This window comes from Equus quagga, chromosome 14 (genome assembly GCF_021613505.1).
Source record: "Equus quagga isolate Etosha38 chromosome 14, UCLA_HA_Equagga_1.0, whole genome shotgun sequence".
Taxonomy (NCBI): domain Eukaryota; kingdom Metazoa; phylum Chordata; class Mammalia; order Perissodactyla; family Equidae; genus Equus; species Equus quagga.
The window spans coordinates 18,589,961-18,617,554 of NC_060280.1; the positions used below are offsets into that span (position 1 = coordinate 18,589,961).

The following is a 27,594-nucleotide window of genomic DNA, read 5'->3' on the forward strand; positions in this document are numbered from 1 at the left end:
ATTAACGGGTATTTGTAGACCATATGACACTTAGCAAAGTCATTTTCTAAGTCACATTCGTCATTTCATTTTGTTCACATAAGTTTCTTCTGAGACAGAGAGGGCCTTTGACCATCCTACACTTGTGGGAACTGAGGGACAGTGCAACGGGAGGACAAAGCAAGTGACCAGCTCACCACCGGCCCATGGAGGTGATACTATCGATAGAAAGAGTCGTTCGGGGCCAACTCCCTGGGAGTCTCTTCCAGGAGGAGTCCTTGACAGAAGGATGCATGTCGTGTTCTTGGAGGGACTGGAGCTCTGCAGTTTGGGAACAGATTGGCCGGTCCTGGCTCTAGCCACAAGCATCATGCTGACTCCCTATCACTTTACCTTGGCCAACTGTGGGTGTCCAAATGGAGAGTGACACAGCTCCAATTGACCAGGAGCACCTCAAAATTCCTATGGGGCAGATGGATGATTTAACAATTGGGCCTCTTCCATCATCTCAACCAAGTGAATCATGGGGATCCACGGATGGATCTGCTGTCAACATTTCTGTGTTTTCTCTTTGGGTAGTCAACTTATTCCTAAGCCTAACCCTCAGCATTCTCTAGCTCCAAAACGATAAAGACCAAACTCCCTGGAGCAGCACCCAAGGTCCTTCAGAAGCCAACTCAACCTCTTACTCTAGTTTCATATTTTTCCCCCATCCCTGAACTCTCCCATCTCACATACTCCACAGTCCATGCTCCAGTCACACTGATGAATCCATAATGCCCAGTTATGCCTTTGATAATGCTGTTCCCTTTGCCCAAAACTTCTCCTCTAATATCTTTATCTTGGAAGCTCCTGTTCAACCCTCAAAACCCAGCTCAAATATCCCCTCCTCTGGAGAGTCTTCTCCAACTCCTCTGATAAGAGAGTTTTCTTTCCTCTCCTCTGAGCCTTCAGAGAATGTGGTCCATCCCTTATCATCTTATGTTTATTATAAGTATTAACTACTTCTGCATCCCTTGCTTGACTGTGAGCCCTTGAGGGTTTTTGTATCTCAAGCTGCTTCTGGCACATGATGGATAACTAAAATGTGTTGGTTCAATGAAAGAGAAAAATAATCTCACAGTAATATAATCATTTATTGAAAACAGCAGTCACGTGCTAGGTGCTTTATCAACATTATTTTTAGTCCTCACATCAACATTGTTAGATTTTATGATCACGGGGCATAGGGAGATTAAATAACTTGCCCGAGGACACACAGCTAATAGACGATGAGCAGAAACTCATGAGCAGAGCCCAGGTCTGTATGACTCTTCCAAATGGCAATGCTGTTTCCTACTCCTCCTATCCAGCCAAAGTCTGCGCAAACTTCCCTTCCCTGGAGATTCTGAGTCTTCCCCCTCCCCCAACCTCTGCAGCTTCCTCCAGCTGACGAGGTCCTGGAACACGGAGATCTGACACTCCCTGGCTGGGCTTTCACACAGAGACTCTTCGCTAGCTCACCCTGCCTTACATTTGAGGCCAAGGGAGGGAAGATATGCAAATAAAACTGGGAGGAACTGATTTCACTAAAAGTTGTAGGATTTAGGAAGTCCAGCCAGCACTGTACGGGACCCATTTAACAACAAGGAATAATGTGAAAAAGGGAGAGGGCCTCCTCCTCACTTCACAAGGAACCAACACCTGCATACTGAGGGCTCTGCGAGGGCAGCCCTCAGGCCACGGCTACAGTGGAGCCAGTAGAGGTAAAAATACTTAAAGCCTGGCAGCTCCAGAAGGACGTGGCCCCCAGAGAAAGTGGCAATGGGATGAAGGGCACCCACTGCTCTGAAGCTGCCGGAGACCACGCCAACAGTGGGAGGTGGTGTGACCTGCTCCGGAGCACAAGGAGACAGGCCTTCGGCACGTGATGGTAGCGTGTGCACAGACAGCCCTGGTGACACATTCCAGTAAACAGGGCAGAGTAGAAGAGAAGAAAATGATGAAGGAACATATGAGAGAACCCCAGAGAGTCTCCCAGGCACAGCCATAAATAATTCTGAGAAGGAAATACTGTAACAGCCAAAGAACCAGAGACACGATGTATGACCGTTAGCTGGTCCCATTTTTACCCCAGTCCGTTTCGATGAGGGAAACACAGGCTGACGCACATCTTTCTGGGTCTTGTTGTGTCTCCTACATTGCTTTTATTTCATTCATTCATTCACTCACCCAAGAAGTATTTATTTTATTCCGGATATGGTTTTGCAACTCACACAGCCGTCAGCAGCATAGGAGTATAGCAATTTCACTACAACTTCACCAACCTAGGATATAACAACTCTTTCGCTTTGACTATTAGTAGTTTTGTTTTGTTTTGTTTACTAGTTGTGAAATAATACCTCCAAAACCTAAGGACTGGCTAATAGCTTTTGTTCTAATTTCAGAAATGTGTTGTTTATTTAGACAAACATTTTTACAAAGTTGCAAAAATTAAACTGCATTACCCATCGAGCAAATCCCTTTTATTGAAATGTCACAATTACCCAAGTGTAGGCGTGTCACTGAATATCAGGCACGTGTGGGTGACACCACCTTTTCTCCTGGCCCCTCCATACTTCCCCAGCCGGGCTGGTCACAGCCTGAGGGCTCGGCAGCGCTCTCTCCTAGATTGTCAGTGAGCACAAACTAAAGGGTGGCTTAGAGGTTCCCTAATCTTAGGGAATGAAAAGTGGACCGTGTTAAGCTCGGGAATTATGCCTACTGGGGAATGAAAGAGAAACTGCTTATCTTTTTTTTCCCCTAAATAATCCAAATTAACTGCATTTGTCCCCTTATCAGGATGGCTCTGAGTGTCATGCTGCTAGAATGGTTGTTCCAGCTCCAGTTTTCCTGGAAGCTTCCACCATCCCAAGCCTAACTCCACCTGTATCTTTGTTCTAACCCGCCAGGGCTCTCCCACGGCAGGAATATCTTGCAGCCCACCTGCCATTGTCCTGACTGGGGATGCCACTTCACCAGAAGAAGAAACTGACAAAAACCTGGCCAACAGGTACATCCCATGTGCCTGACCTTTGCTCTGTGAGGAACAATATTTCTTAGAACATGGGGATTAAACAGCTATATTTTTTACAAATCTTTTCTTCTTTCTTGGGTCATTTTATCGATGAGAGTACAATCAAGTAGTTTTTGAAAACAGGAGAGAGAGGTTGGGACTTTTCCCTTATCTTTCTCTCCTCCTCTCCTAGATTATTTTTTTCTCCTAGATTTGTCTCTTTGCGCCCTGCTAGCCTTTAAGAAAAGCACAAATCGTAGCAGAGGAGTTTCCTGTAATAACTGACCAGATATTTGCAAACAGACCTGAAAGATGTGAGTCTTTGACTGTAGAATCCTGCCCCTGGCCAAAGGGGGTCCTGTGTGGAAGACGGTGGATCCCACGGGAGGGACACTGGCTCTCCTGTGACAGGACGTCCCTGCCTCCGTTCTACACAGCACTAGCTCATGCATTGGTCCAGCTGGAATGAGATTGTCTAACTGCAAGTTTCAAAGAGTTACAAAGATAATTCCCCTGCAAATATATAGTGAGCATGTATCAAACATTTATTTAATTCGTTAATGGGGGACCCATCAGGATAACAAAGCCAGTTCAAAGGAAAATACAAGGGAGGAAAAGAATGTTGGAATAAAACTGCTAATTTAGACATAAAATAAGTTAGTGTTCTACAAGGCAATGAAACCGTATTATTTTTCTCTTTTCTCCCAAACAGAAATCATCTGGATTTCTACCAGAAAGCAATTAGTTATATTTTATGAGTTTTCTACAAGTTAGATGTTCACTGAGTCCGAGCCCTAATAAATATTGGACAGTCAAAGTTACATCTCCTTAGGGCAGTGGTTTGAAAACTTCAGCATGCATCAAAATCACTTGCAAGGGTTGTTCGATCAGAGATGGCTGGGCCCCACCCCCAGACTTTCTGATCCAGTAGGTCTGGGTGGAGCCTGAGAATTTGCATTTCTAACAAGCGCCCAAGTTTGACAAGCTTGTAAGATGATGCTGTCATGTGACTTTGAACGAATATACAGGCATCTGTTCGCCTATTTCCAAGCCGTGGACAAATTTTCTTGACAAGACGGCTCTGTTCTGTCTTTCAGAGCTCCCAGTCCCCACAGGAGGCTTTCTCACCGACACTTGAAGGTTTCCACTGCTTCGCTGACTTCTGTGGGTAAGGGCTAGGCCAATTTATCCTATTTCTGCAGCCAAAGATAGGGGTCCAGCTGAAGGAGTATTTGAGGAGGAAGACTGAGGTCTGGCAGCTTGGCCAGGCCGGGCCCCTTGCCCTCTCCTGTCCTTGGGCAGGCCCATCCCTACAAGGCCAGCAGGACAAAGTTGATCAGCCCCTCTGTGTTTGAGCCCAGAAAAAGTGTGATATCTTATTTCAATTTCTTTTGGTAAAAAGACAAGACCAAGGTATGAAGAAGATGAGGAAGTCACAGAGAGACAGAACAGCTGAGTGAGGCTCCATTCTGGGGCTCAGGGGCAGAGCCCTCTGCCTTCTGCTAGAAAGACCCACATCCAGGTAGGCACGTGCCCGAGTGCAAGGCTGGCTGCTCCAACCACCTGCTCGTTCCCTGCATGGTCTCTCAGGGCCTCCTCTGGGCCATCAGAACATAGCTATGATACAGACTCGGTCTTGCCTTCAGGTGGCTCAGAGTCTATGAGGAGATTGAGAAGTGAGCAGGTAGAATCAGGACACCGTATTGTAGGGACTTTCACAGAAGATTTGGGGAAACTGGGGCAGGAAGGAGTCTAATTCTCTCTGGGGAGGGGGAAGTTTGGGTAGGTATTCCAGAGGAGAGAGTATATGAGTTGTGCCTTAGAGTGTTGGACAGATAGACAAGAGGGAGGGAAGGCATTCCAGGAGGAGGAAGCGATGTGGTGGGGGAGCAGGAACCATAACAGCAACTAAATGCTCTGCTGTGTGTATTAGTTAGGACTCTTTCAAATGATAGAAACCCAACTCAAACTAGCTTACACCAAAAAACTAAAAATACATAAAAGCCAGGGCTTGTGGTTTCAGGTAGTGCTGGAACCAGGTGCTCATGCTGGGCCATTAGCAATCGTCCCATCCCATCTCTTGGGTCTCCTTTCTGTGTGTTAGCTTTCTTCTTGGCAAACGGCTACCAGCAGCTCCAGGCTTGCATCCTATCAGTGGAAAGAGAGTTCCTTTGCCCCATATACCCAACGCAATTCCCAGGATTGCCTCTCCTTGGCCTCCCATGGCCGTCCCTGAGCCAATCACTGTGGCCAGGGGAATTGAACTCATTGATTGGTCAAGGCTGGTACACGGTCCTACACCTGGCACTGGGGTGAGGTGGCCGATGGATGGAAGCTCTTTCCTGACTAACATAATTGAGACTCGGAGGGGTTTCACCCAATGCAAACAGAGGAGCTATGACCAGAAGAAGGGGGAATGGAGGCTGGGGAGGCGTCATGGGAGCTGTTCACCATCCAGGGGCTGGAGGGGAGGGGCCTCAGGAGGAGCATGCCAGGTCAGCAGATTGGCTTTTGTCACACTGGGGACCATGAGGAATCCCAATGGGGTGAGGCAGGAGAACGGCATGGTCAGACATGGCTCCTAGGAGGGTCACTTTGACAGGCAGTGGAGGATGGGAGGGAGGGGATCGCCGGGAGGTGGGGGACCTAGGAGGTGGCTGATGTGATTGTGCAGGTAAGAGCTAATGAGCAAGAATGCGGACAGGGAGACAGTTCCAGAGATATTTATGAGGTCAATGCCAGGACTTGATGATTGTTTGGTTGGACGTGGGGGGACTAAGGAAGAGGGAGTGGGGAGTGACTCCCATGTTTCTGAGCAGCTGAGTGGAAGGTGGTGTCGTTCACTCAGAGAACACTGCTGGAGAAGGGGCAGTTTTGGGAAATGATGGAGGTAAATGATGGGAGTGGAGGGAAGAAGGGAGAGAAGGTGGCCATGGGACCGCATCTTCGGCCCGTGATCTTTGGAGTACTCCCTCGTCCACACACGTTAAGCTCGCTAGCTTGTTGAAGAAATGGAGACTTGAAGGAAGAGCACACCAGGGGAGCAGGTAGCACGGGGCGGGGACTCCTGATGGCCTTCCCTGCGGGTGGAGTTTAGGACACGCCTGGGAACCCGACGTGGTTTCATGAGCATTTGTGACAGAGGACCTGCCACAGCCACAGACGACAAGCCAGAGGGGCGAGGCCTGCTGAGGAACCCCATTCATCCCCACACAGCCCTCTCTCTGGCCCTGTGTCGGCTGAGGTTGGCTGGCCGGGTCCCCTCCTGGCAGCATCCCGGCGAGGGTGAGGAGGCAGGGCCTCTGGGCCATGCTGGAGGACTCTGTGACTCTCACCCTGAGCTCGCCTCCTCTGCAGACCCTGCAGGGCATGTCATCGACCTGGTAAATGACCAGCTGCCCGACATCAGCATCTCAGAGGAGGACAAGAAGAAAAACCTGGCGCTGCTAGAAGAAGCCAAGTCAGTGAGTGAGCGATTCCTGACTCGCCGTGGGAGGAAGTCCAGGAGCAGCCCCGGAGACTCCCCAGCAGGTAAGACGCATAGGTGGCCCCGCTGAGCCCCTCCGAGGTGTGGTGGGGGTGGGAGGGCCAGGCCCCAGGTGCACTGGGAACCCTGCTTCCGAGCAGAGCGGTGGCCTCTGATTCACCTGCCCCCAGGCCCCTGGGCCCTGGGAGGACCGAGCTGTATGGCGACGATCCTGCGAGGAGAGGGCATCTTGCCCCATTTCAGAAGCTCTAAAATACTGACCCAAGTCTAGCCCAGAAAGCTCCTCTATTTGCTCTTTGGCCCTGTATGTGACCGTTGTATCTTCCTGTTCCGCCAAGAAATGTCAGCCTACATGATACCCATGAACTTAACCTGGGCTCTCCATCCCTGAATCCTGCATGAAGAGAAATCCTCTGGGTGATGCCCGTGGGCCCAGACCCCTGGGTCACCCTGCATGGATGGAGTCTGTGTGACATCCTCACCCTCCCCAGGAGGCCCTCCTCCATCGACACCTCCTCAGTGACGGTTGGAGAGGCCAGCTCTGGGTGGTCTCCAGCTGTGGGCCCTGGGGAGTATCCTAGGCACTGTGGGGAAGTGAAAGTGGTCTTTGGCATCTTTATGGAATTTCTGGATTAGAAAGAAGGTTTTCCTGGGCCCTGAAATCCCCCTGCTCTCCCTTTGGCTAAAGTCACTCTTCTTCCTGAGCAAAAAGTTGGGGCAGGTTTTGGACAAGCCTGAATGTACTTAGGAGGCACAGGGAGCGTTGGAAATTCAGGGCCATCCTGGGAAGTCTAGGAGGTACAGCGTTGAGAGCTGTGCCTGCCAAGCAATGCCAGGTCCTCTGTTTCTAGAAGGTGCTTTGAGGTCAGACCAAGCAGGCTGAAGAGTGTGACCCCACTTCTCACCCCCCAAATGACCCGAGTGCCCCCTCTGTTGGGCTGGCAGGGGGAGGCACTAGGCTCCGGTAGGAACCTCACATGGCAGTCCAGAGTCAGCCCCTGACCCTGACTCAGGACACCCAGTGCCCAGGGCTCAGAAATACCTGAAAAGATGTCTTTGTTAGGCTGGAGTCCTAAACCTTCAGGAATATTGGCCAATTTGTGTCTGTCTCCACAGCTGTTTCCCCGAACCTCAGCCCCGGAGCTTCTCCTGTGTCCTCTCGGAGCAACTCGCTCACCGTCCCCACTCCGCCTGGTGAGGCCCAACACCCCCAGCACTTCCTACCCTGGCTTCTCCCTCTGGGTGATGGCTCAGTCCCTTCCCTGGCCTGACCAGGACACCTCCCATCTTGCAGGCTTCCCAGTCATGTCCCCTGTTTGGTCCCTGCCCCAGGGGGCTCCCAGCTGGGCCTGGCTGGGCTGCCTCAGAGGAGGGAGCTGTACTTTCTGTGGAGGTTTGAGCTAGTGTGGGGAGACAGGCCCAGCCCAGGATGAGGCAGCCTGGGTGAGAACGGGGGCAAGGTTGCAGGAAGGGGCCTAGGACTGGTGCTGTCTGTCCAGGGAGGACTCAGAGGGAGGTCACCCCAGAACTCCTTTGGAAAGCCCTCTACTGGGGCCACTCTTTGCTTTTGGTTTCTTCCCTTTCATTAGGCTGTGTTCAGGGCCACACCCTCACAAGCAGGGGAAGGGCCAGGGTGCCAGGGAGAGCAGCCTGCCCTTGTCAGAGGTGTGGGCAAGCTCAGGATCAGGCCGGGCAGCCTGGGTTCAAATCCCAGCACTGACACTTCTCGGCTGTGTGACCTCGATTCCCCTCTGCCTCAGTTTCTGTGATGATGAAATGAGGGCTCACCACAGAACCTGGCATGTGGGAGGTCCTCGACAAATGGTGGCGTTATAGTGGCTCCCAGGCCTAGGGAGGTAAGAGAGGACATTCTGGGGAGATAGGAGTGTTTTTGCTAAAGGGACAGCTGAGAGTCTGGGGTGCTGGACACCACTCACCTTGTCTGGATTATTCCAGGTTTGGAGGTGTGCAGTGGCCCACAGTCCCCTCTGCCTGGAGCCCCACCGCAGGTAACAGGGACCCCATTTGGAGTTTCTATGTCAGCTGGATCCCCTCTTACCCCTTAAACTCCAGAGGCCCTCCATGCCCCAGTGGAGGTGAGGTGCTGGGTGGGGGAGGCATCTACACCATTGCCAGGGGCCTCCTCAAGAGTGATTCAAGAGGAGATGTGGTCTCTTCGCATGGCCCACTGACTCGTGTTTGCTTCTTCCAGCAGAAGGGGAATGAGGCCGAAGTCTCTTCACCTCTCTTTGGCGAGCCTGTGAGTTTGAGCTCTGACCAATTTGGATGATATGGCTGTGGGGGACACAGTGTCCCAGAAGCCTAGGTGGCCCTGGGCAGCCTGCAAGTGGGTGTGCATGAGTGGAGGGTTGAGCTGGGGAAGCTAGTTGGTTCCTCTGCCCTATCATGACTGGAAGTCTGAGGCAGAGGGGGTGAGGAGACAGGACTCAGTGGGGGGACTGCTATGGTGGTCCTGCTCATAACCCTGTACCCCTACTCAGGCTGCTGGTCGGTGACCAGGGAGGCCATGGGGCCCAGCAACAGCCAGATGAGACTGCTGCTCTTGTCCACTCTAGTGAAAATTCCAGGGACGCTCCAGCCCCTGGTTGGGGTTCTTCCTGGGGACAGCCAGGAAAACCTCATCTTTGCTGATGAGCAATAGGGGGGCCCACACCTGCTCAGAGCAAAGTGGTCAAGGTGGTGTTAAGGGCAGCGTAGAACACATGCTCATCTAGAACTGGGTCTGGGGTAGAGTTCTCTGGAAGAGTTTCAGCACACACACAAGACAGCCACACAAAACCCAGACACAGACCCACACGCCCCTCACAAAGCAGGTTTCCCTTGGGAAATGAAGGAAGAGGGCAGAATCTCACAGCTTCTGAGCAGTACGGTATCACCTTTGCAAGAATCACCTTACCCAACTATCCGTAACCTCTTTTGGATCATGGAACTCTCTGAGAAATTCTTGAAAGCTGTGGGTTCTCTTTCCAGAAAAATACACAGAACACACTCAAACACACATATACATTTGCATGTAATGTCAGAGGGTTCCTAAACCTGATGGGAAATCTGAGTCCCTAATCGTCAAGCCTTGCCAGGCAGAGCCAGGACTAGAATCTGGGGCAACTGATTCAAGGCCAACCCTTTTGACTGTCCCCAAGCTGCCCTCTATTCCACTGTCCTTTTCAGCTCCTGGCCCTTGGGAAGTTCTTGGCAGGTTCTGGATTGCAGGTTCCCTTGCCCTGTCTGTTTTACAAACCTCGGGCTTGTCTGTGGGTCCCCCTTAATGGCTCAGACCTGACTGAGGAGTCTTGTCCTTCCACCTAGCCCACACCCCTACACACACACACACACACACACACACACACACACACACACACACACGCCCCTGGACAGAGTCTGTGGGGCCAGAGGCCCCACCACAGAAGTGGTCCCACCCATGTCCTCCCCAACCTGCCTCCAGGGTCCCAGCTCTCCTTTGTGTCTTTCAGAATGTCCCCAAAGGGCTAGCTGACCGGAAGGAGAATGACCAGAGGAAAGTGTCTCAGGGCAGGCTGACTCCTCGCTCTCCCACAGCTGAGAAGTCCAAAGAGATTGCTATAGAACAAAAGGAAAACTTCGACCCCCTTCAGCACCCCGGGGCCGCACCCAAGGGCCCAGCTTCTGGCACAGGCAGTGGAGGGAAGATGGCCCTGAACAGTCCCCAGCCTGGCCCTGCTGAGAGCGAGCTGGGCAAGCTGCTCCTGAAGGCAGCCAGGGAGGGCAACCCTCTGCCCAGAAGTCCAGTCCCTGGCTCTGGAGGGGCGGCTCCCACAGCCCCCCAGGGAAAAGGCACAGCTGGAGAGCCGACAGGGTCCAAGGTTGGCTCCAAAGGCGAGCCACGTCCCCCTGTGTCCCGGCCCCCCTTGCTGCGGGGTGTTTCCTGGGACAGCAGCCCCGAAGAACCTGGTCCCCGGCTACAGAAAGTACTTGCCAAGCTACCACTGGCAGAGGAAGAGAAGCGTTTTGCAGGCAAAGCTGGCAGCAAGCTGGCCAAGGCACCTGGACTCAAAGACTTTCAGATACAAGTGCAGCCCGTGCGGATGCAGAAGCTGACCAAGCTCCGTGAGGTGGGTTCCTGGGGGCCGGCTGGGGGGTGTGCACTCCAGGTCCCTCCAGGGCTGAAGACCTCTGGGCTAAGGCTGGGCCCTGGGGCAGGGCAGCTCTGGCCAGGCTGGGGACTTGCAGGGCCCTAAACTTCCCCATCCTGAGCCGTCAGGCCCACTGTGCAGCTGCTTCTTCATAAACACCAGTTTCAGGTGCTTTCGCACCACTTACCAGGGCGAGGTCGGTCTGGGATAGAGTTGCCACACAAAGCCACATTTCAAGGGGAAGGAGGGTACGTGGAAGGACACATGGGCCCTCAGTCCTGGGCTGTGTTTTTCCCCTCCAGCCAGAGCTGGTAGCTTATAAACAGAAGCCCTTGATGGAGCGCCTTGTCCTGCCTGGGACTGGGCTAGGCAAGGATGGACTTTGTAACACAGGAAGCTTTCCTTCCTGATGCCTCTTAACAAAGGGCCTCCAATCCACCCACAGTGTAACAATGGCCATGAGGGGCTGCTCCCCCATGGTGAACTTCTTGCAACATCCATGATGTCCCCAGCTTTCATTGGCCATCAAACCAGGCACAGTGGTCTCTCAGGGGGCTGCCACCCTATGCAAGGGGTGACTGGGGGCTACCCAGAGATGTAGGGGATTGAGGCAAAGGGTTTGAGGCAAAGAGATTAACAGGACAAAGGAATCTTCAGTCCATTCTGTGACCCAGAGGGTCACAGACAGAGGCAGCCGGGACCCCACAGGGTGGTACTTGGCGCCCTGACAGCTGGAGCTGGACAAGGCTCTCTTGGCTCCTCTACAGAGGGAACATGGGACAGGGAAGGAAATGAGGCACCTGAGAACATCAGGGGCAAGTGAGGGGGTTTCTGTGCTCACAGGGACACACTCTGATGCTGGCCACAGTCTTGTTCAGAAATCTTCCACGATGCTCTGAGCTGATGGCTTGGGGAGCTGGGGCCTGGCTGCTGGTAGCATTTTACAGAAAACCCCACACAGCCAGGAAGACCTCACTAACTAGTGGATCAGCACAGGGCCTGGAGGGGCTGCCCATGGTGAGCCAGAGTCCCAGATCTCTGGGGACAGTGGCACCAAAGGGCCAGAGAGCCAGGCATTGGCCTTTGTGGGCGTCTGGGCATCAGGGGCCAGGCCTAGGCAGCAGGCCACCCCCACACCCCTACAAGTTTATCTCTACAGCAAAGAAAGTCACAGAGAGCCTGGAGGCCCCATGCCACTGACCACTGCCCTGGCAGCTGAGCACCCGCACCCCAATCCAGTGTGCCGAGGGCTGCTTCGCTGTGGGCCTCTGGCTTGCTAAGGAAACAGGTCAAGGGCCCTGGTCTTGACTTCCATTTGGGCCAGAGCACCCTCTGCTGGCTCCTTCCTTTCCTTCTTTACTTAGGGGGCAAACCATTCCAGTGGCCTCTGCCAGGTGGAAGACAAAACCCCCTTAATAAGCACAAGACACAAGGGGCAAGGGGCTGAGTCAGGCATTTCCACTTGGGGCCACTGGTCTGGTGCTGATGGACTCGGAACAGGTATGAGCCTGCCTGTGCCACACACCTGCAGTCTGCTTCCCCACCTCTCCCCCAGGGCCTGCTGAGGCCTCAGGCAGGGGGCGGCTGCTGGGCCTGCCCCCTCGATGCAGCGATTCTCAGGCCTCGTTGGTCTGGAGAGCTTAACAACTGAAGAGGTGCCATAACAGGCCACTGAGGATCTGGGGCCGGGGGAGGCCACAACTCACTGCCCAGAACAACAGGGCAGGAAGCTCCAGCGAGCTCAGAGCGCAGCCATATCACCAAAGATGGTTTCCAGCAGCAGCTCCATTCACACCCAGGGGACCTTCCTGTCCCCAGAGCCCTGGGCTCTGCTTCTGTTTGTCCTCCAGCCCTCTACAGCCCTCTGCCGCATGTGGCTGAGCAGCTCATTGGCCCCGAGGCCCACGGGCGTATTTAAAAAGCCAGCCATGCCAAGGCCAGTTTTAACCCAAGGAATGTGGCAGCAATGGTGGAGCGTCAAGTACCTTTATGGGCTGGGAGAGGAACTGTCTTCTGGCTGCCCCTCAGATGCCACCACGGCATGACTGTCCACCCACCTTTGAGGCTGCCCCTGTTGTCTCCTACATGAGGCTGAGTGGTCACAGAGCTGTAGACAAAATCAAGAGAAGAGTTCAGCCTAAGGTTGTCATCTGAAGCGTTGTCTTTCTCTTTTCCTAAAAAGGAGCACATCCTGCTAAGAAATCAGAACTTAGTGGGGCTCAAGCTTCCAGAACTTAGTGAAGCCGCTGAACAGGAAAAAGGTAGGTGGGGTCCGGGGCACACTGTCTTCAGGCCAGGGCTGGATACACTGGATACACTTCGCCAGATCACAGAGAGTGACCTGTAAACATTAGACTTCCTGGCAGGGCCTTTGTCCTGGTGTGTGGGCCAGACCTAAAGCAGGCTCACGGTAAATATTTGCAGATGAATGAGTGAATCCGATCGTGTTTCCTGCCCACTCAGAGAACCCCTCAACTTGTCTCCCTCCAACCAGCCCCCCTTCCAGACCCGGCCAGCCCTTCCTGAGCCTTGTTGGCACCTCGTGGGTCTGAAGGGTGACCCAGGCCTGAACTTTTGACACTTCCTTTTCCTTTTCCTCTCACACCCAGGAAGCCTCCCAAATAGATAAGTTCCTCTTTTCAAGACATCAGAGTCATCTCTTGCTTCCAATCTGCTGTCACCACAAAGTCCAGACCCAACCCTTCCCTCCCAGTGCGTGCAAGTCCCCACCCACCCACCCTGCCAGCCTCATCTTCCAAATCAAGACTTTGGGTACCCCCCTCCCTCACCCCCGTCTCCTGGCTCACCCCTTGTGACGGCTCGCACCACCTGTGGTCAGTCTCGGCGTAGAAGCTTCTGCTTGAGGACTGTTGTGGGCGAGTCCAGGGGGCCACCAACCGTGCTGGAAGCCTATGGTCCCACACTTAGTAACTGACACCTACCTATTCAACATTAATAAGAGGATTCCCAGAAGCAAAATTTCCAATGTTTTTAAATTCCTTCTTTAGAGGAAATCTTTGGGAAAAAAATATTACATACTTCTCTGCTTTTAATTTTTAATTTGTTTATTAAAGCAGATTCAAAACATTAGGAAAAGATTTATCTCAAAATTTCACCCACAATCCTATCAATTCTGAAAAAGCAACAATTTTTATTCTGTCTAGTATTTACCCCTATTTCTCCTTTTTTCACAGTTGATTTGATGGTATCTATATAACTTCTTGTTTCTACTTTTTTTTAAACGTAGGTTATTTCATAACTATTCCATATATTTTGACTTGTCCTCATATTTATCATCGAATCAGTACACAGTATCCTTTTGTGTTAATGTATCTATTGTTGGATATTTGAGATGTTTGTAGTTCTTTTAACTGATTAACAACCCAACTATAAACAACTTTGTACTTGTAGTTTTTTTCTTTCTTCCTTTAATTCTCTGCCTTGGGATAAATTCTCAGGCTTGAGATTTACTGAGTCAAAGTGTATAAATATTTGCATTTACCAAATTGCTTTCAATGCACAATGCTACCTGCAAAGACCTGGGGAGGAGTCTTTCTGCCAAGAGCTACCAGCAAGGGACTGGACTTTGCTTTTGCTCCTTATTGGCCAGAATATAGTAAGAACCAGATAATCAACAATAATAACAATTATGGTGTATTATTATCATTAATGTGAAATGCCATTTCATGATTACTTCAATTAATTTGCTAGCAACCAAGCTCAAACTTAAAATTTTAAAATATTTATGTATTTGCTTTTCCTTATTGGGTGAATTAGCTACTCATTTCTTCACCCATGTGTCCATTTGGGTCTTGGGTTTTTTGTTGGTTTATATTATTGGTAATATATGTAAACTCTGTAGATATTAACCCTTCATTGGCAGCATTTTTCTCCATACTTTGTATCAGTTTTTGTTTTCTAACAAGTTTTGTGTTATCTTAGAGAAATCATAAAGTTTTTACATAAGCACTTTTAGCTATCTTTTCCTTCAAGAAGTCTTTCATTATTTCAATCATTATAAAAATATTACTTCTCTTGAATTGGGATAGCAACTCTATTTTCTACCAGTTTATCTATACTTTGATTTATTTTGCTAATACCTCTTGAAATTTCTTTTAAGATACAGGGATTTGAAGATTTAAGATCCTATTACCGCAATAATATTTTCATAGTGTTTATTTCTCGTTGTTTTGTGGCTTAGAAAATCATCTGCTCCATTCTTTTTGATACAAACCAAAGACTCCTTCTGGGCCCGTGAGTCTGTCTTATTCTGCTCACCATTTTCATTACTTGTGCCTTATAGCATGCTCTAGCAGGCAGCGAGGTCACTTCTCTCTCATCACTCTTCTTTTTCAGAATATTCATTATATTTTAGATACAAAGATTCAGTGCAAAATAGTGGAAAACCACAGGATGAGCAGTTGGGAGCTGTGAGTCTGTGTCCCAGCGCCGACACCAGTTAGCAGAGTCTCTAAACACGTTCCTCAGCCTCTGCGGGTCTCTGTCCCCCGGGACTGGATGACCTCGGAAGTCCCTTAACTCGAACCTACGATTCAAGGATTCCGGGTCCTTTCCGGTTTGCCTCTCACCTACCTCTTTCTCTAAGTGAAATTTAGACCATTTCACACAACATTTTAATTGTGATTGCTCTCAAGCTACACATCGGATTCAGAAGAACTGTCCTAGCTTTGTTTGTTTTACAGTTTATAGGTTTTTAAATTATTTAATTTGCAGGCATTTAGTTCTCATTCAGGCACATGGTTTGTTCCTCTATTAACTTAGATATTCCTTTCTTTTTCCTCTAGAATATTTAAGGTTCTTTGTACAGGTCTCCCTTAGTTCTTATTGGGGCCCATTCTACATGATTTATATTTTTGATTATTTATGAAAAAGATTGTTTTTCGCTAGATTTTTCTAGCTGACAATTAGTAGCATAGACAAACACTGCTTAGTATTATATGTGTTTCTTGTGTAATGGTACTGTTAACAAATGGTAAAGCGATTACTATAGTGATCAACTAGCATGATTACTGTAACTGGAGGGATTGCTTTGTCCCCGGTACTGGGCTAGGCATTTGACAATATTCCATTTAATGCTCACAACAACCCTGGAAGATGGACCATATTATACCTATTTTACAAATGAGGAAATTATAACATTATACTCAAATTACAAATGAGGCTCGGGAAGGTTAAGTTCACAGGGTTATTAATTGTTGAAGCCAGGATTGGAACCTGGTTGTGTCTAACTCCAAGGGCTCTTGACCATTTTGCAGAATGTCTTTCTTTTTCAAATTTACAAGCTGTTTCTTAATTTAATCAAATTCACTATTTATCTTAGTTGTGTGCTTGTGTATGTGTGTGTACTTCTCTTGTGTATCTGGATATGTTTTATTACTTTGGCCACGTTCTCTAGTATGAAAATGGCGATAAGGAGAGTACTCACCTTGTACCTGTTTTTAACTGAATTGTTCTTTGTGTTTTTTTCTTTCAAGGATCACATTGTGTCTGATTATTAAATAGATGCAGTACTTTAATTCTTTATCATTTTATATTTATATTTATATGATTACAAAATAGAAAAAGATATAATATGTAACAAAATATAAAATATAAAAGTATATTAACATGAAATTTTATATTTTATATTTTTATTTTAAGGAAATATTCTCTTCCGAGTTTCAAGATCTGTGTTGAATTTTATCAAATTGCTTTGGATGTCTATTGAAAGAATAATGTATATTACATCATTTAATATATTAGTTAATAATTTTCCCTATATAGAAATAAACCCTTGTGGTCCTGGAATAAAACTCATTTGGTCACGGTGTATTTTCTTTTATATGTACTATCAAATTCTATATATCAATATGTCTTTTAAAGTATTCTGCAAACTTCCTGCATTAGTTGAGATGATAAAATCTAAGTTGCTATGACATAGAGGCGCCAAAGCGTGACAGCCTATGGGCGAGAGAAGATTGTTTCACACTTGAGTAACAATCTCAAGTTGAGCTGGCAGGTCAGCAGGTGACTCTGCTCTAGGTGATCATTCAGGGATCCTGGTTTCTTCTCTGTCATCATTTTGCCACCCCCTGAGGTGTTATACTTGTCTGCGTGGTCGGAGCTGGATCATGGGCAAATCCGTATCCTGGTTTGTGGAAAAAAGAAAGAGTGGAAATCAAGAGCAGGCATTTCTTTAAATAAGTAGGGTGGGAGTTGCATACATCTTTTAAGCTCCTGTATCCTTGGTGATGACCTAGTTGTGTGGCCATACCTAGCAGCAAGGGAAGCTGGGGAATCTCATCACTAGTGGGCCACAGGCCACGTGCCCAGATTAAACTCTATTCACATTGAAGGAGGGGAGGACAGATTTTGGTGGATGACCAGGTGCCTCTGTTAGATTGTCATTTTTACATAACAATATACTTTACTTTCTTATTTAATGCATATGGAATTTTTATTTTTTAACGGCTTTGTAGTATTCCATGGTATGAGAAACTACATAGTTTCACCCATCTCTTATTTGTTAATATTTAGGCTGTTTCTACTTTTTCTCTAAAGAATGTTATCATAAATATTCTCCTAGATGTATCTTTATAGAAATGCATATGTTTTTTCATGGGATTGTGTCTTAGAAGTAAAATCGCTTGATCAAAGGTATTTACATTTAAATATATATACATACTCCCAGATTAACTTACCAAAAAAACCCAATTTAGACATCCACTACCTCCAGCAACACTCCGCTATCCAAAACTAATAGGGAACAAGAAGGATCTTGAAGTAAGATTATCAGATTAATGAACTTGCCTCCTATAAACATCAATTTTTAAAAAGAAAATTAACCATGGGGGGTTGTTCAGTAAATGCACCCTCCCTCCCATTTTCTCTCATTTCCAGGATCTGAGTGGTTAAGAGTTCAAGCTTCACCACTGACCTGCATAGCCTGGGGCAAGTTCTTAGTCTCTGGATGCTCAGTTTGCTCATCTATAACATGGGGATGATAATAGTACCTTCTTCACTGAGCTGATGTAATGTTTTTATGTGATACTGGTCTTTATTCCAGCGGGAACCTGGCACACATTTTAATTCTATCATTGAGTTTGTAGAACTCTATCGTGACAGCTAAGTGGGATGTTGTACTCTGCGTATGTGTTTGACTGATTATCTGTAGAGTTGTGACATCCTTTTCCTACATTCTAAAAGCCCCATCAAAGAGCCTCGTACTCTCCTGTATCCAGGACAAAAAGTTTGGGGAGCCCTCACTGGGAGTGGGAGAGGCTGGCCCTTTAACAGGCTCTGAATACAACCCTGCGTGTGAGCTCATGGGGAAAACTCGCCTCTTGTGATGATTGTTGGCTGTTCCTTTGGGAGATGGGGAAGATCCTTATCAGAACATTCTGGAGTCTTAAGAACGTTGGCTCGCCTTCAGTTTCTGAGGACTGGGAGGCTCTTTTCCCTGCTGCATCTGGTCTCTCCAACAGTCCAACCAGTTCTCTTCACAAGGACCATTTGTAGGATGTTTGGGTCTTGATCACTTGTGGGTCATTTCAAGCCAAAGATGTGAGGCTGCCTGTGGGCCAGTTCCTAGGCTGCACGCTGGGGACGCAGAGATGAAAAAGTCTCCAGCTCTGTGATCAAGGAGGTGGCCTCATCCCAGCCATCATTATCCAAGTCCCCTCAGCTATTTCAACAGCCTCCTATCTTGTCCCTCTGCCTGCACTCCTGACCCCTTCACAGAGCTCAATCCACTGTCCACACACAGCCAGAGGAATCTCTGAAATAGAGAGCTGGCTCAGCATCTCCAGAGGTTTCATTCTGCTCTTAGGATAAGCACTAGAATCCTTGGTAGGACCTACAAGGCCCTGTGAGGTTAACTCTGTTCGCCTCCCCAGCATCTTCTAGCCACTCTCCCCTCACTTTCAACATGGTGGCCTTTCTTTAGCAACTCCTTCCTCCTTCTTAGGCTCGGCACATATTCCCTCTACCTAGAATGTTCTTCCTCTTTCTCTTTGCCTAATGCACTCCCATTCAGTCTTTAGATATCTGCTCAAAGGTTACTTTTCTAAGGAAAAGTTTTCCAGCACCTCCAACTTCTTCTCCTTTATAAAATCTGTCACAGAATGAAATGGGATGTTTGAGTGTTTCTCTAATTAATCTCTGTGCTCCAGATAATAAACTCCCAGAGGACAGTGGCATGTCCATTTTGCTCAGCATTGTATCCCTAGCTCCGAGTCCATTGCCTGGGGCACAGCAGGCACTCAATAAGCAGTGAATAAACGAATGAGCTCACCCTGACCTTCTAGGAGAGGAAGCACAAGGGTAGGCAACGTCACTACAATACATCTCGTTAAGTCGTTAAGAACCTGAAGTACCTAGGAACGTGGAGGAATAGGCAGGCAGCTCAGTAGTGGTGAGTGAGTCAGGACAGGTTTCCAGGAAAAGCAGCCTTGAGCTGAGGAAAAGAAGGGTATCCCAGGCAGAGGGAACAGCAGGAGCAAAGGCATGCAGGTATATTCTAGCACTTGGCATGTTCCAGAACAGAAGGAATCCCGTGTGAACCAAGTATGGGCCATGTGCCCCAGAGGGATGGGCGACAAGGGTGAAGTGTGGGTGGGGATCAGGGAGAGTGAAGACTGTGAGGGCCACTTAATGAGTTTGAACTTCATTCAGGACTCTTGGAAAGCCAGAGAAGCCTTCAGGTAAGGAAGGATCAGGATCAAAACTGAGCTTGAGAATAATCTTCTGGACAGATTATGAAAGCTGGCCTGAAACGAGAGAGGCTGGAGGCAGGGAGACTAGGTAAGGGGGTACGGAAATAGCCTGGTGAGAGGGAATGAGGCTGTAGACAGAGATGGACAGGCGGGCATGTGGGGAGGACAGGTCTGAGAGCTATTTGGAGGTCAGCTTGGCAGGACTTGGTGAGGGGATGGGGTGGAGGGGGAGACCAGGAAGACCGCCAGGTGTCTGTCTGCATGGCCAAGGGGGCGATGGTGCCGTTCACCAAGATTGGGAGCACAGAGGAGGAGCTCACTTGAGAAGGAAGACAGTGAGCTTGGGTTTGGACATGTTGAAAGCCTGTGGGGATCAGCTGGACGCCACAGTCTGACAGACCTGGTTTTGCATCCCATCTCTACCACTACCTTGCTGGGACCCTGGGGAATCTATTTAACTGAGCAGAGCCTCAGTTTCCTGGTTCACAGTTTCCCCAGAAAATGAACTTAGCAATATCTACTTTGCAAGGCTGTTGTAAGAAATGAATGAGAGAGTGTGTCTAATGCATGGCTGACATTCAAAAATGGTGGCTGTTGAAATAGTTTTTATTATCCTGATCCAGGTGGCAATGTCTAGGAAGTGGGTGGGCTTTTGGACCTGGATGTTGGGAGAGGTGTGGGCAGAGGTAGAGATGTGCACTGAGTGGGCTGTCCTTCCAGACACCCCCAGTCTGGGCTCAGAGCCCTCAGCCTCAGGTAGGGAAAAGGCCTCTCTGAGAAGATCTATCTGAAGAAAGTTTATCCCCAACCAGTAGCTTTGGCCTTTATGGGGTAATCCTGGGGCTCAGAGCATCTTTAACCAGAAGCCCCCAAAGTTACTTTTCCAAGATCCTGAGGTTGCCAGAAACAAATGCTTTCATTGGAATGAGCTGGTACAAGCAGATATTTTAAAAATAATTTTACTGCTTTTGTTAAAAATAGCTCGTTCATTACCAAAAAATTTAATTAATAGTGAAAAGTACAAAGAAGAAAGTACAAACAGCTCACACCAAGTATCCCATTCCACACAAACACGGGAGGAGAGAGGGAGGGAGGGGAGATTATGCTGGACTGCTAGATGCACTTTTTTGAAATAAAAAGTATTGAAATTTAATTGAACTTGAATTAAAGTGAAGTGAAACTGTAGGACCTGCTGAATTTTGGTAATTGCTTCCTCCAAAAAAAAGAGATTGGTGTTTAAAATGTATATTATGAAATGCATTAAGGATTTGGAGGCACTGAGCTACTGTTTTTACACGTTTCAAATTTGGGTTACTGACTTCTCGCAGGAGAAGATGAGAATGGCAGCATTTCTTCCCACCTTCACATTTCTTCTTACCTTTCCATCTCCACCTCTACAAATCATAAAGTATTCTTTTTCTATTGTTAAGGTTACAGTATTTACATTCTATTCTGTAATCATAACTTCCATGGCTGTTTAGCCTTAAACTTATATGTAAAAGGACTTAGTGCTCACCACTAGTCCCTCTACTACGGCTCACCATTCCCAAGTTTATTATTTTGAGTTATGTTTTGTTTAGCTGGATTTCATTATCCAATAGTTTTCCTAGAGGGGCTCAGAGGTGCTATGTTCCCTGAATTCTAGCATGTTTGAAAATGTTATCTTTAGTCTTGAAGGACAACTTGGGTGGTTATAAATTCTGGGTGACTCTTTCCCTCAGAACTTTGTAGATGCTACAGTGTATTCAGCGTTGTTGAGAAATCTGAGACCAGCTGGTTTCCAGCATCCCTCAACCCTTACCATTCCCTGTAGATGGCTGACTCCTTCTGTGCGGGTAGTTGGGAAATCATTCCTTTATACACATATATGTATTTTTTCTAAGCCTAGTGTGCTCTTTCAATCTGCAAGTTCACCTTTTCCTTCAATTGAGGAGAATTTTTCTTCTATTATGTCTTTAAATTTGTTCTTTGTTGTTTTGTTCACTACTTCAGAGACACCATAATCTGTAGATTTCTCATCAGTGTCTCAGTGGTGGGTCATTATTCCATCTCCGAAGACTTCAATCTTTCTTTCCTTCACCATGCTCATTTACTCATCTCAACCTTCCCCACCCTCCTTACTAATTTAGTTTGAGGGTGTATCTGTTTTATTCCTTCATATTTCCAACATACTGGTTAGTTCTATATTTTTATAATTTCTCACTGAGGTCTGCTATTTTGGTCTCCAATTTATTTCCTTAAATTGTTCTCCTCTTCAATCTGTGTATGATCTTCTCATCTCACCTCGGATTTCCTATTTTCATTTTCTTCAAGTTCTAATTTCTTCCTGAGTCAAAGCAGTTGTGGTATACATTTTGCACAAAAATGCATTTTTGCTGTGTTTCCTGTATCTTTGTTTCCATCCTGACATCTGTCTCCTGCATGTTTCCTTTCTCCTGTCCTTTATATCTCCTTCCTTCTTTCCTTCCTCTTCTGACGATAATATTTTTGTGTAGTTGCCATGTCATTTGTTTTTATGTTTTTTCTTTTTGATGCAGACATTTCTACCTGGATTTTCTCCTTACCTAGATTATTGTGTAGGCCAATTTTCACGGACTCCTTCTTACCTAACCTGAGATGTCTGTCCTCCTCTGGCACTTAGTCAAGGTCTGAGTATTTTGTGCCTGCCTTGTTACTGCTTGGGTGGTGGGGAAAGGGGAAGTTCAGATGGAGCTGTGGGTAGTGGTGTTTGTCGGATTGGTTTCTGCTCTTTTTAGATAATTTTGTTCATAGTCCAACACTTGAGTTTATTACACCAAAGTAGGGGCATATCTTATTCCTGTGGGTGGGTAGTAGTAAGTTATGGATTATTTCACCCATTCAGGGTAGAATTGTAGAGACAGTATGCCCAGATGTTTATTTTCCAGATTTGACTCAACTATTCCCAGCAGCTACTCTTACCGCCCTGCCAGTGACAGGAAGGAAAAGGTAGACAAAAATCCAAGGATTTTGGCCACTATGCCATATCTCATAAGAGGGAGGGACAGCTTCAGTTGGGGCTTTCCACGTGTCTCCCACCACTCACTCCATCACAGGGGCTTATTTTATTTACTTTCTCTCTCGTCTTCCGTTCTGGTAAATCCCTCCATGTTGACCGAAGTAATCAGCTGTGGTATAATACTGGGCAATCATTCTGACTTTCCTCTCCTCTCCTCCTCAGTAAGAAAAGCCAACAGCAGCAGGGGCCCCTTCTCTTGCTGGAGGATTGTTATGGTGGAATAGAGATCCTTCTGCTGCAGACAAACTTTCTGAATCTCCTGCACAGGCTGCCTGGTCACTGCTCAGTCCACTTCCTTCCCATTCTGTGGTTTTGCACTCTTGGTCAGATTTTTTCCTTTTGCATCTTCCTCTCGGTACTGATTCTTTGAGGGAAGAAGAAAGGGTTATCAAGGGTGGGAGCTCTACATTTGTTTCTAGTAAGTTCTGTCTTTCTTTGGCCATTACTTTTAAAGATTCTTACCTTTTCCTGTATTTGAGAGTTGCTGGTATATTTTTGGTTGGTTTTAAAATTTTTTATTGTTATTGTTAGTCTGGTTGAGTTGAGGAGGAGGATGGCCAGTTCTGGGATCCACCCGTTCTGGGGTCACTCTTCAGAGAGCCAGGTTAGCAGGGCTAGAAGCCCTAACTAGTTGCTTTTGGCGGGGAGTGGGGGGTACATTGCACAACCTAGGGGACTTTTCTAGGCAAAATCCCCTGGTATCACTTTTAGTTGATTATTAGATCTCAGCTGGTTCAGTCAATCCTATAGATTTCTCAGGATCCCACTGCTTAATTCTCTCTCTGCTGGGTGCAGTGTAGATACACAAAGGTGGAGTGAGGCCGGAGGCCCCACAAGGTTTCCCATCTGTCACACGGAAATGTCAGAGAGCAATAAATACCAGGATAGAACCCAAGAGGTGACAGGTAACTAAGAGAACATCCGGCCCAATCTTATATCCAAAGAAGGATGACTGACTGCCCCATCCCTGACGCATGGCCCTCTGGGGTTTGCTGGGATACCTTGAGTACCTGGAAACTCATGAACGCTGTTCTGTTATTAGAAAGCTCAAAGTGTTCAATGTTTCCTTACCTTGAGTCAAACTATACCTCTTCTTCTCTCTGCATGAGCTCTCAGGGTGAGGCTTCTCATTCACGTGACTCCCAATCTTAGCTCCATTTGCATGGCTACCACAACTGTGCCTATAGTCCTGAACTCTGGCCTAGCCTACAATTCTGGAAAATGATTGAGCAGGTTGGAAATCTGCTGGGTCAAAACCCATGAGAGATGGTAAAGCATGCATAACCATAAAGTCCTGCATGCAAATGGAAAGTAACCATTGCATGGGATGAAGATGACCGATTTGGCTTAAGTGAAAGAGATATGAGGCTAAATGTACTGTGAGCCCATGGTAAGGCACAGCAAGTCTGTGCTGCATGAATAACAAACATCAATGCCAGGGACATTTGCCAGTGTCCTCCTTAGCTAAGAGCTTGTTAGAGCACATCAGGGCCTCTGGAACAGCAACAACCAGAAGGCATGCAAGCAGGCGATGAGATCTAGAGGCCATGGCCATAGTGGGCCATGACCAGCAGTCGGGAAAACAGGGCTAGAGCCTGGAGATGGGAAGCTTTGGAGAGGTGCCAAGAGCTGCCTTCAAATAGGAGAAAGATTTATGGGAAACAGAGTATGTGGTTTGTTCTTTCTGCCTTCAGAGCACAGACCCAAAATAGTTTCAGGAGATAACGAAAGGCTTTTCATTGGTTCTGTTGAGTAGGAGGCATCTATCTAACTACCTTAGCTTTACCCTGTTTCTATTCCTATCTATGGAGATATGGAACCAGATGCTGATTTCTAGCAGAGCGATGGTCATAGCTAATGGAAAATCTGCTTCATTAAAAAAAAAAAACCACTGAGACGGACTCATCACTTCCAAATGAGGCGATGGGCTCCTCTGGCGCCCCAGGGATGGGTTCATTGAAATAAGCAGCCAGACACAGATGATGGGATTGTTGAATTCATTTGAGGAAGAATAATTGGGCAACAGCCCTCTTGAGAAGCCTGCCAAAGAGAGAGGACTTTTCTAAACATTATAGCCAAAGAGCCAATCAGCTTCTAGTTGCCAGAAACCAACCTCAGACCCCAGACACGAGAGCCTGCTTGCTACTGTGGGGAGCAATGGGAAGAACACAGAATTTTGAGAAGATAGAATTCGGTTGAAGTCTGTCTATGCCATTTACAAGTTCCATGACCTTATGCAAGTTATTAACCTTGCTGAGTCTTGGTTTACCCACCTGTAAAACAAGATGATAAAGTTCTAGCTCATTGGGTCATTGTGAGGATAAAACAACAATTATAAAGCCCCAGGCATATAACTAGGTTCTTACAAATGTTAAAGCTCTTCCTTATGCCCTGAAGCCAGTTGCCAAGAGTACTACTATGATTTCAAACAGACATTTTATAAGTCAAGCACTTTTTTTTTCCAGGGCTCCCTTCTGAACTCTCCCCAGCTACTGAGGAAGAAGAGACAAAGAGTGGCTTGGAGGTCATGCCCAATATTTCTGACATGCTGCTGCGAAAGCTGCGGGTCCACAAGTCTCTCCCTGGAAGGTAAAATCAGGCATGAGTTGCAGAAGACCCTGTATTGGGTGGGCCCTGGGTTAGATTCTAGAAAGCTCACAGAGGAGCACCAGCCTTGGAAGGGTCAAAGTCCAACGGTCCAGCCAGGGCTAATACATTCAAAACAAAAAGAATAAGAAAGGGCCAGGTGGGGTAGTTCCAACTCAGAGAGCAGGCGGGGGTCATAGGCGGGCGTGAGGGTCACCAGAGGCTCAGGGTAGCAGAGGGTGGTGGGGTTTGGGCCAGGAGGCATGTTTTCAATCCTGGATCCACCATTAAGCTATACCTGGGAGACTCCAGGTCTGGTATCTGTGTAGCTAGAGATGTGGAACGTTTGGAACCACATGAAGAAGGATGGCTTGGAAAACCTACCAGGTTCTTCCACACATGGGGAGAAAGCGACTTTGCTTCCCAAGTCTCAGCCTCCTCACCTTTACAACTGGGGTCATAGGTACTCTGTGATTGGTGGGCTGCTGCGCTAGCTGAAGGAGACGGTGTCGAGCAAGGACTTAGGACCAGATCAGCACGTGACAGGCCATTGATAACTGGACTGAAAAGTGAACAGTGGGGAGTATAAGGGAGAGAAGAGAGGCTACCAGCTAGCAATAGGGGATTGGCTGGGTCCCTGCAGATGGTGCTCCTGCCAAGCCCAGCAACCCAGAGACTAAACTGTTGCAGGGGAAAGGCCCCTAGGAGCATCAGGCCCCACAGAGCTCCCTGATTTGGGATAAATATGAAAAGAAAACAAGTTTTGCCCAATGGGTGTGATATGTTCAAATTTCAAACTGTAATCACCTAAAACAGACAGTCATCAGGGCAATACTCAGGAGACCTAGTGACTAAACCCACATCAGGAAAAGTGCTGGGAACAAGTCAGAGCAGGCTGCATGCACAGCTGGAGAGGGCGTGAGCTGCACCAGTTCACCTGGTGGAAGGCAGAGAGGGGGTCCAGAGGCAGGAAACCGAAGGAGAAGCTCCCCAAGTGCATGGCCGGTTACAGAGATGTTGACGTGCTGTGTGTCTTTTGGTGTTTGTGACAACCAGGGAGACAGCAAAGGAAGATTTTATTTTGTTTGTCTTCAGTGAGGGAAGAGAGAAGCAAAGCAACATGCTGGCAAGCAGCAGAGTCAGGAACTGAACTCAGGGTGGACTGATTCCAGACCTAATGCTTCTGTCTATCCCAGGGGCCTGTCACAGATACCAAAACGATCATCGGTGCTCTTCAGCCTGCAAGGGCGAGGCTGATCACAAGTGTGAGGAGCTTAGTTTTCCTCAGTGAAGTTGAAGTTAATTAGTATGATTAGGGAGCATCTCCAGCTAATTAGATTCCCCCAGCTTCCCCAGCAGAGGGAGACTGAGCTGTTCTATCTTCCATAAGTAAGTGAACAGCTGTAGCTGCCAACCATGAGGCCAGACTAGGCCTGCATGGACCTGCATGGTCAATGAATAAGATCAGCTTCTGAAGCATGAGGCCCAGGCTCTCAGCTTGAGGCCAGTGGCTCTCATGCGTGTGTCAATGGCCACACTGCCTATCCCCAACCTCCCTGCTCCAACCACCAAACCAGCCTCCCTGCTCCTCGCCTCAATAGAGGCTATTTTCAACTTAGGCCGCTGGTTGGGCTCCAAACCCTCTAGCCCTGGTTTGGGGCTTGGGGTAGATGGACAAATTGTCTAAGATATCATCCAACAGAAGAAAGCCAGAGCTTCAAGATTCCTTTCCCCAGCAAAATGTGGGAGGATTACATTTGAGGTTTTTTTTTTTAAAGGTATGGTTTTTTTGGTGAGAAAGATTGGCCCTGAGCTAACATCCATTGCCAATCTTCCTCTTCTTTATTTTCTTCCCCAAAGCCCCAGTACATAGTTGTATGTCCCAGTTGTAGGTCCTTCTAGTTCTGATATGCGGGTCACCACCACAGCATCACTTGATGAGTGGTGCTAGGTCCATGCCCGGGATCCAAACTGGGGAACCCTGGGCCACCTAAGCGGAGTGCACAAACTTAAGCACTATGCCACGAGGCAGGCCTACACTTGAGTTTGAGTATGAGGAAGAAGTTGGTTTCATGTTCTATGTGGACTGTATAAATCGGGATCAGACCATACTGAAAAGGAGCTCATAGGGTCAGCAAGTTGAATGGGTTCAATGGAAAAACCAGATCTAGAACCCAAATTAGGGACATGGTCAGTGGCTGTTTAACAAGAGTGCAAAGAGGAGATGTCACTGGGTGAGGTAGCCGAGCTCAAGCACCAACAGGAGCAATAAACAGGCATTTAATCAAGAAATATTCATTGAGTGCCTGTTCTGTGCCAGACCTTAGAATGGAGGACAAGCAGACACAGTCCCTGTTCTCATGGCGCTTAAATTCTAGGGGCAGAGACAAATAATATTCAAGTAACCAAATGAATGATTTCAGACAGCAAAGCTGCTAGAATGACCTTGAAATAGGCACATGTACAGAATAACATGGGAACGGAACACTGGGTGGAGTGTGAAGGAAGGCCTCTGAGGTCAAGTAGTAATTAATCCGAGACAAACAAATGACAAAAAGAAGCCATCCAGGCAAAGATTTTGGTGAAGAGATTTTCAGACAAAAAGGTCAATGATTTCAACAAATGTG

The 27,594-nt window shown here is 47.7% G+C and overlaps 1 protein-coding gene across 5 annotated transcripts in view; it reads left to right on the plus strand.

The window, feature by feature from the left end:
- The window catches only part of IRAG1 (inositol 1,4,5-triphosphate receptor associated 1), a 119,751-nt gene that overhangs the window by 56,482 nt on the left and 35,675 nt on the right, over positions 1-27,594 (plus strand). For 3 of the 5 annotated variants that reach the window (XM_046686074.1, XM_046686078.1, XM_046686077.1), the window contains exons 3-11: positions 2,910-3,010; positions 4,111-4,181; positions 6,371-6,544; positions 7,617-7,694; positions 8,457-8,509; positions 8,713-8,760; positions 9,992-10,609; positions 12,813-12,891; positions 24,847-24,970. In XM_046686074.1, the coding sequence (XP_046542030.1) occupies positions 2,910-3,010; positions 4,111-4,181; positions 6,371-6,544; positions 7,617-7,694; positions 8,457-8,509; positions 8,713-8,760; positions 9,992-10,609; positions 12,813-12,891; positions 24,847-24,970 (1,346 nt within the window). The remainder of the gene's footprint in view (positions 1-2,909; positions 3,011-4,110; positions 4,182-6,370; positions 6,545-7,616; positions 7,695-8,456; positions 8,510-8,712; positions 8,761-9,991; positions 10,610-12,812; positions 12,892-24,846; positions 24,971-27,594) is intronic. The other 2 variants (XM_046686076.1, XM_046686079.1) reach the window with 2 other exon arrangements.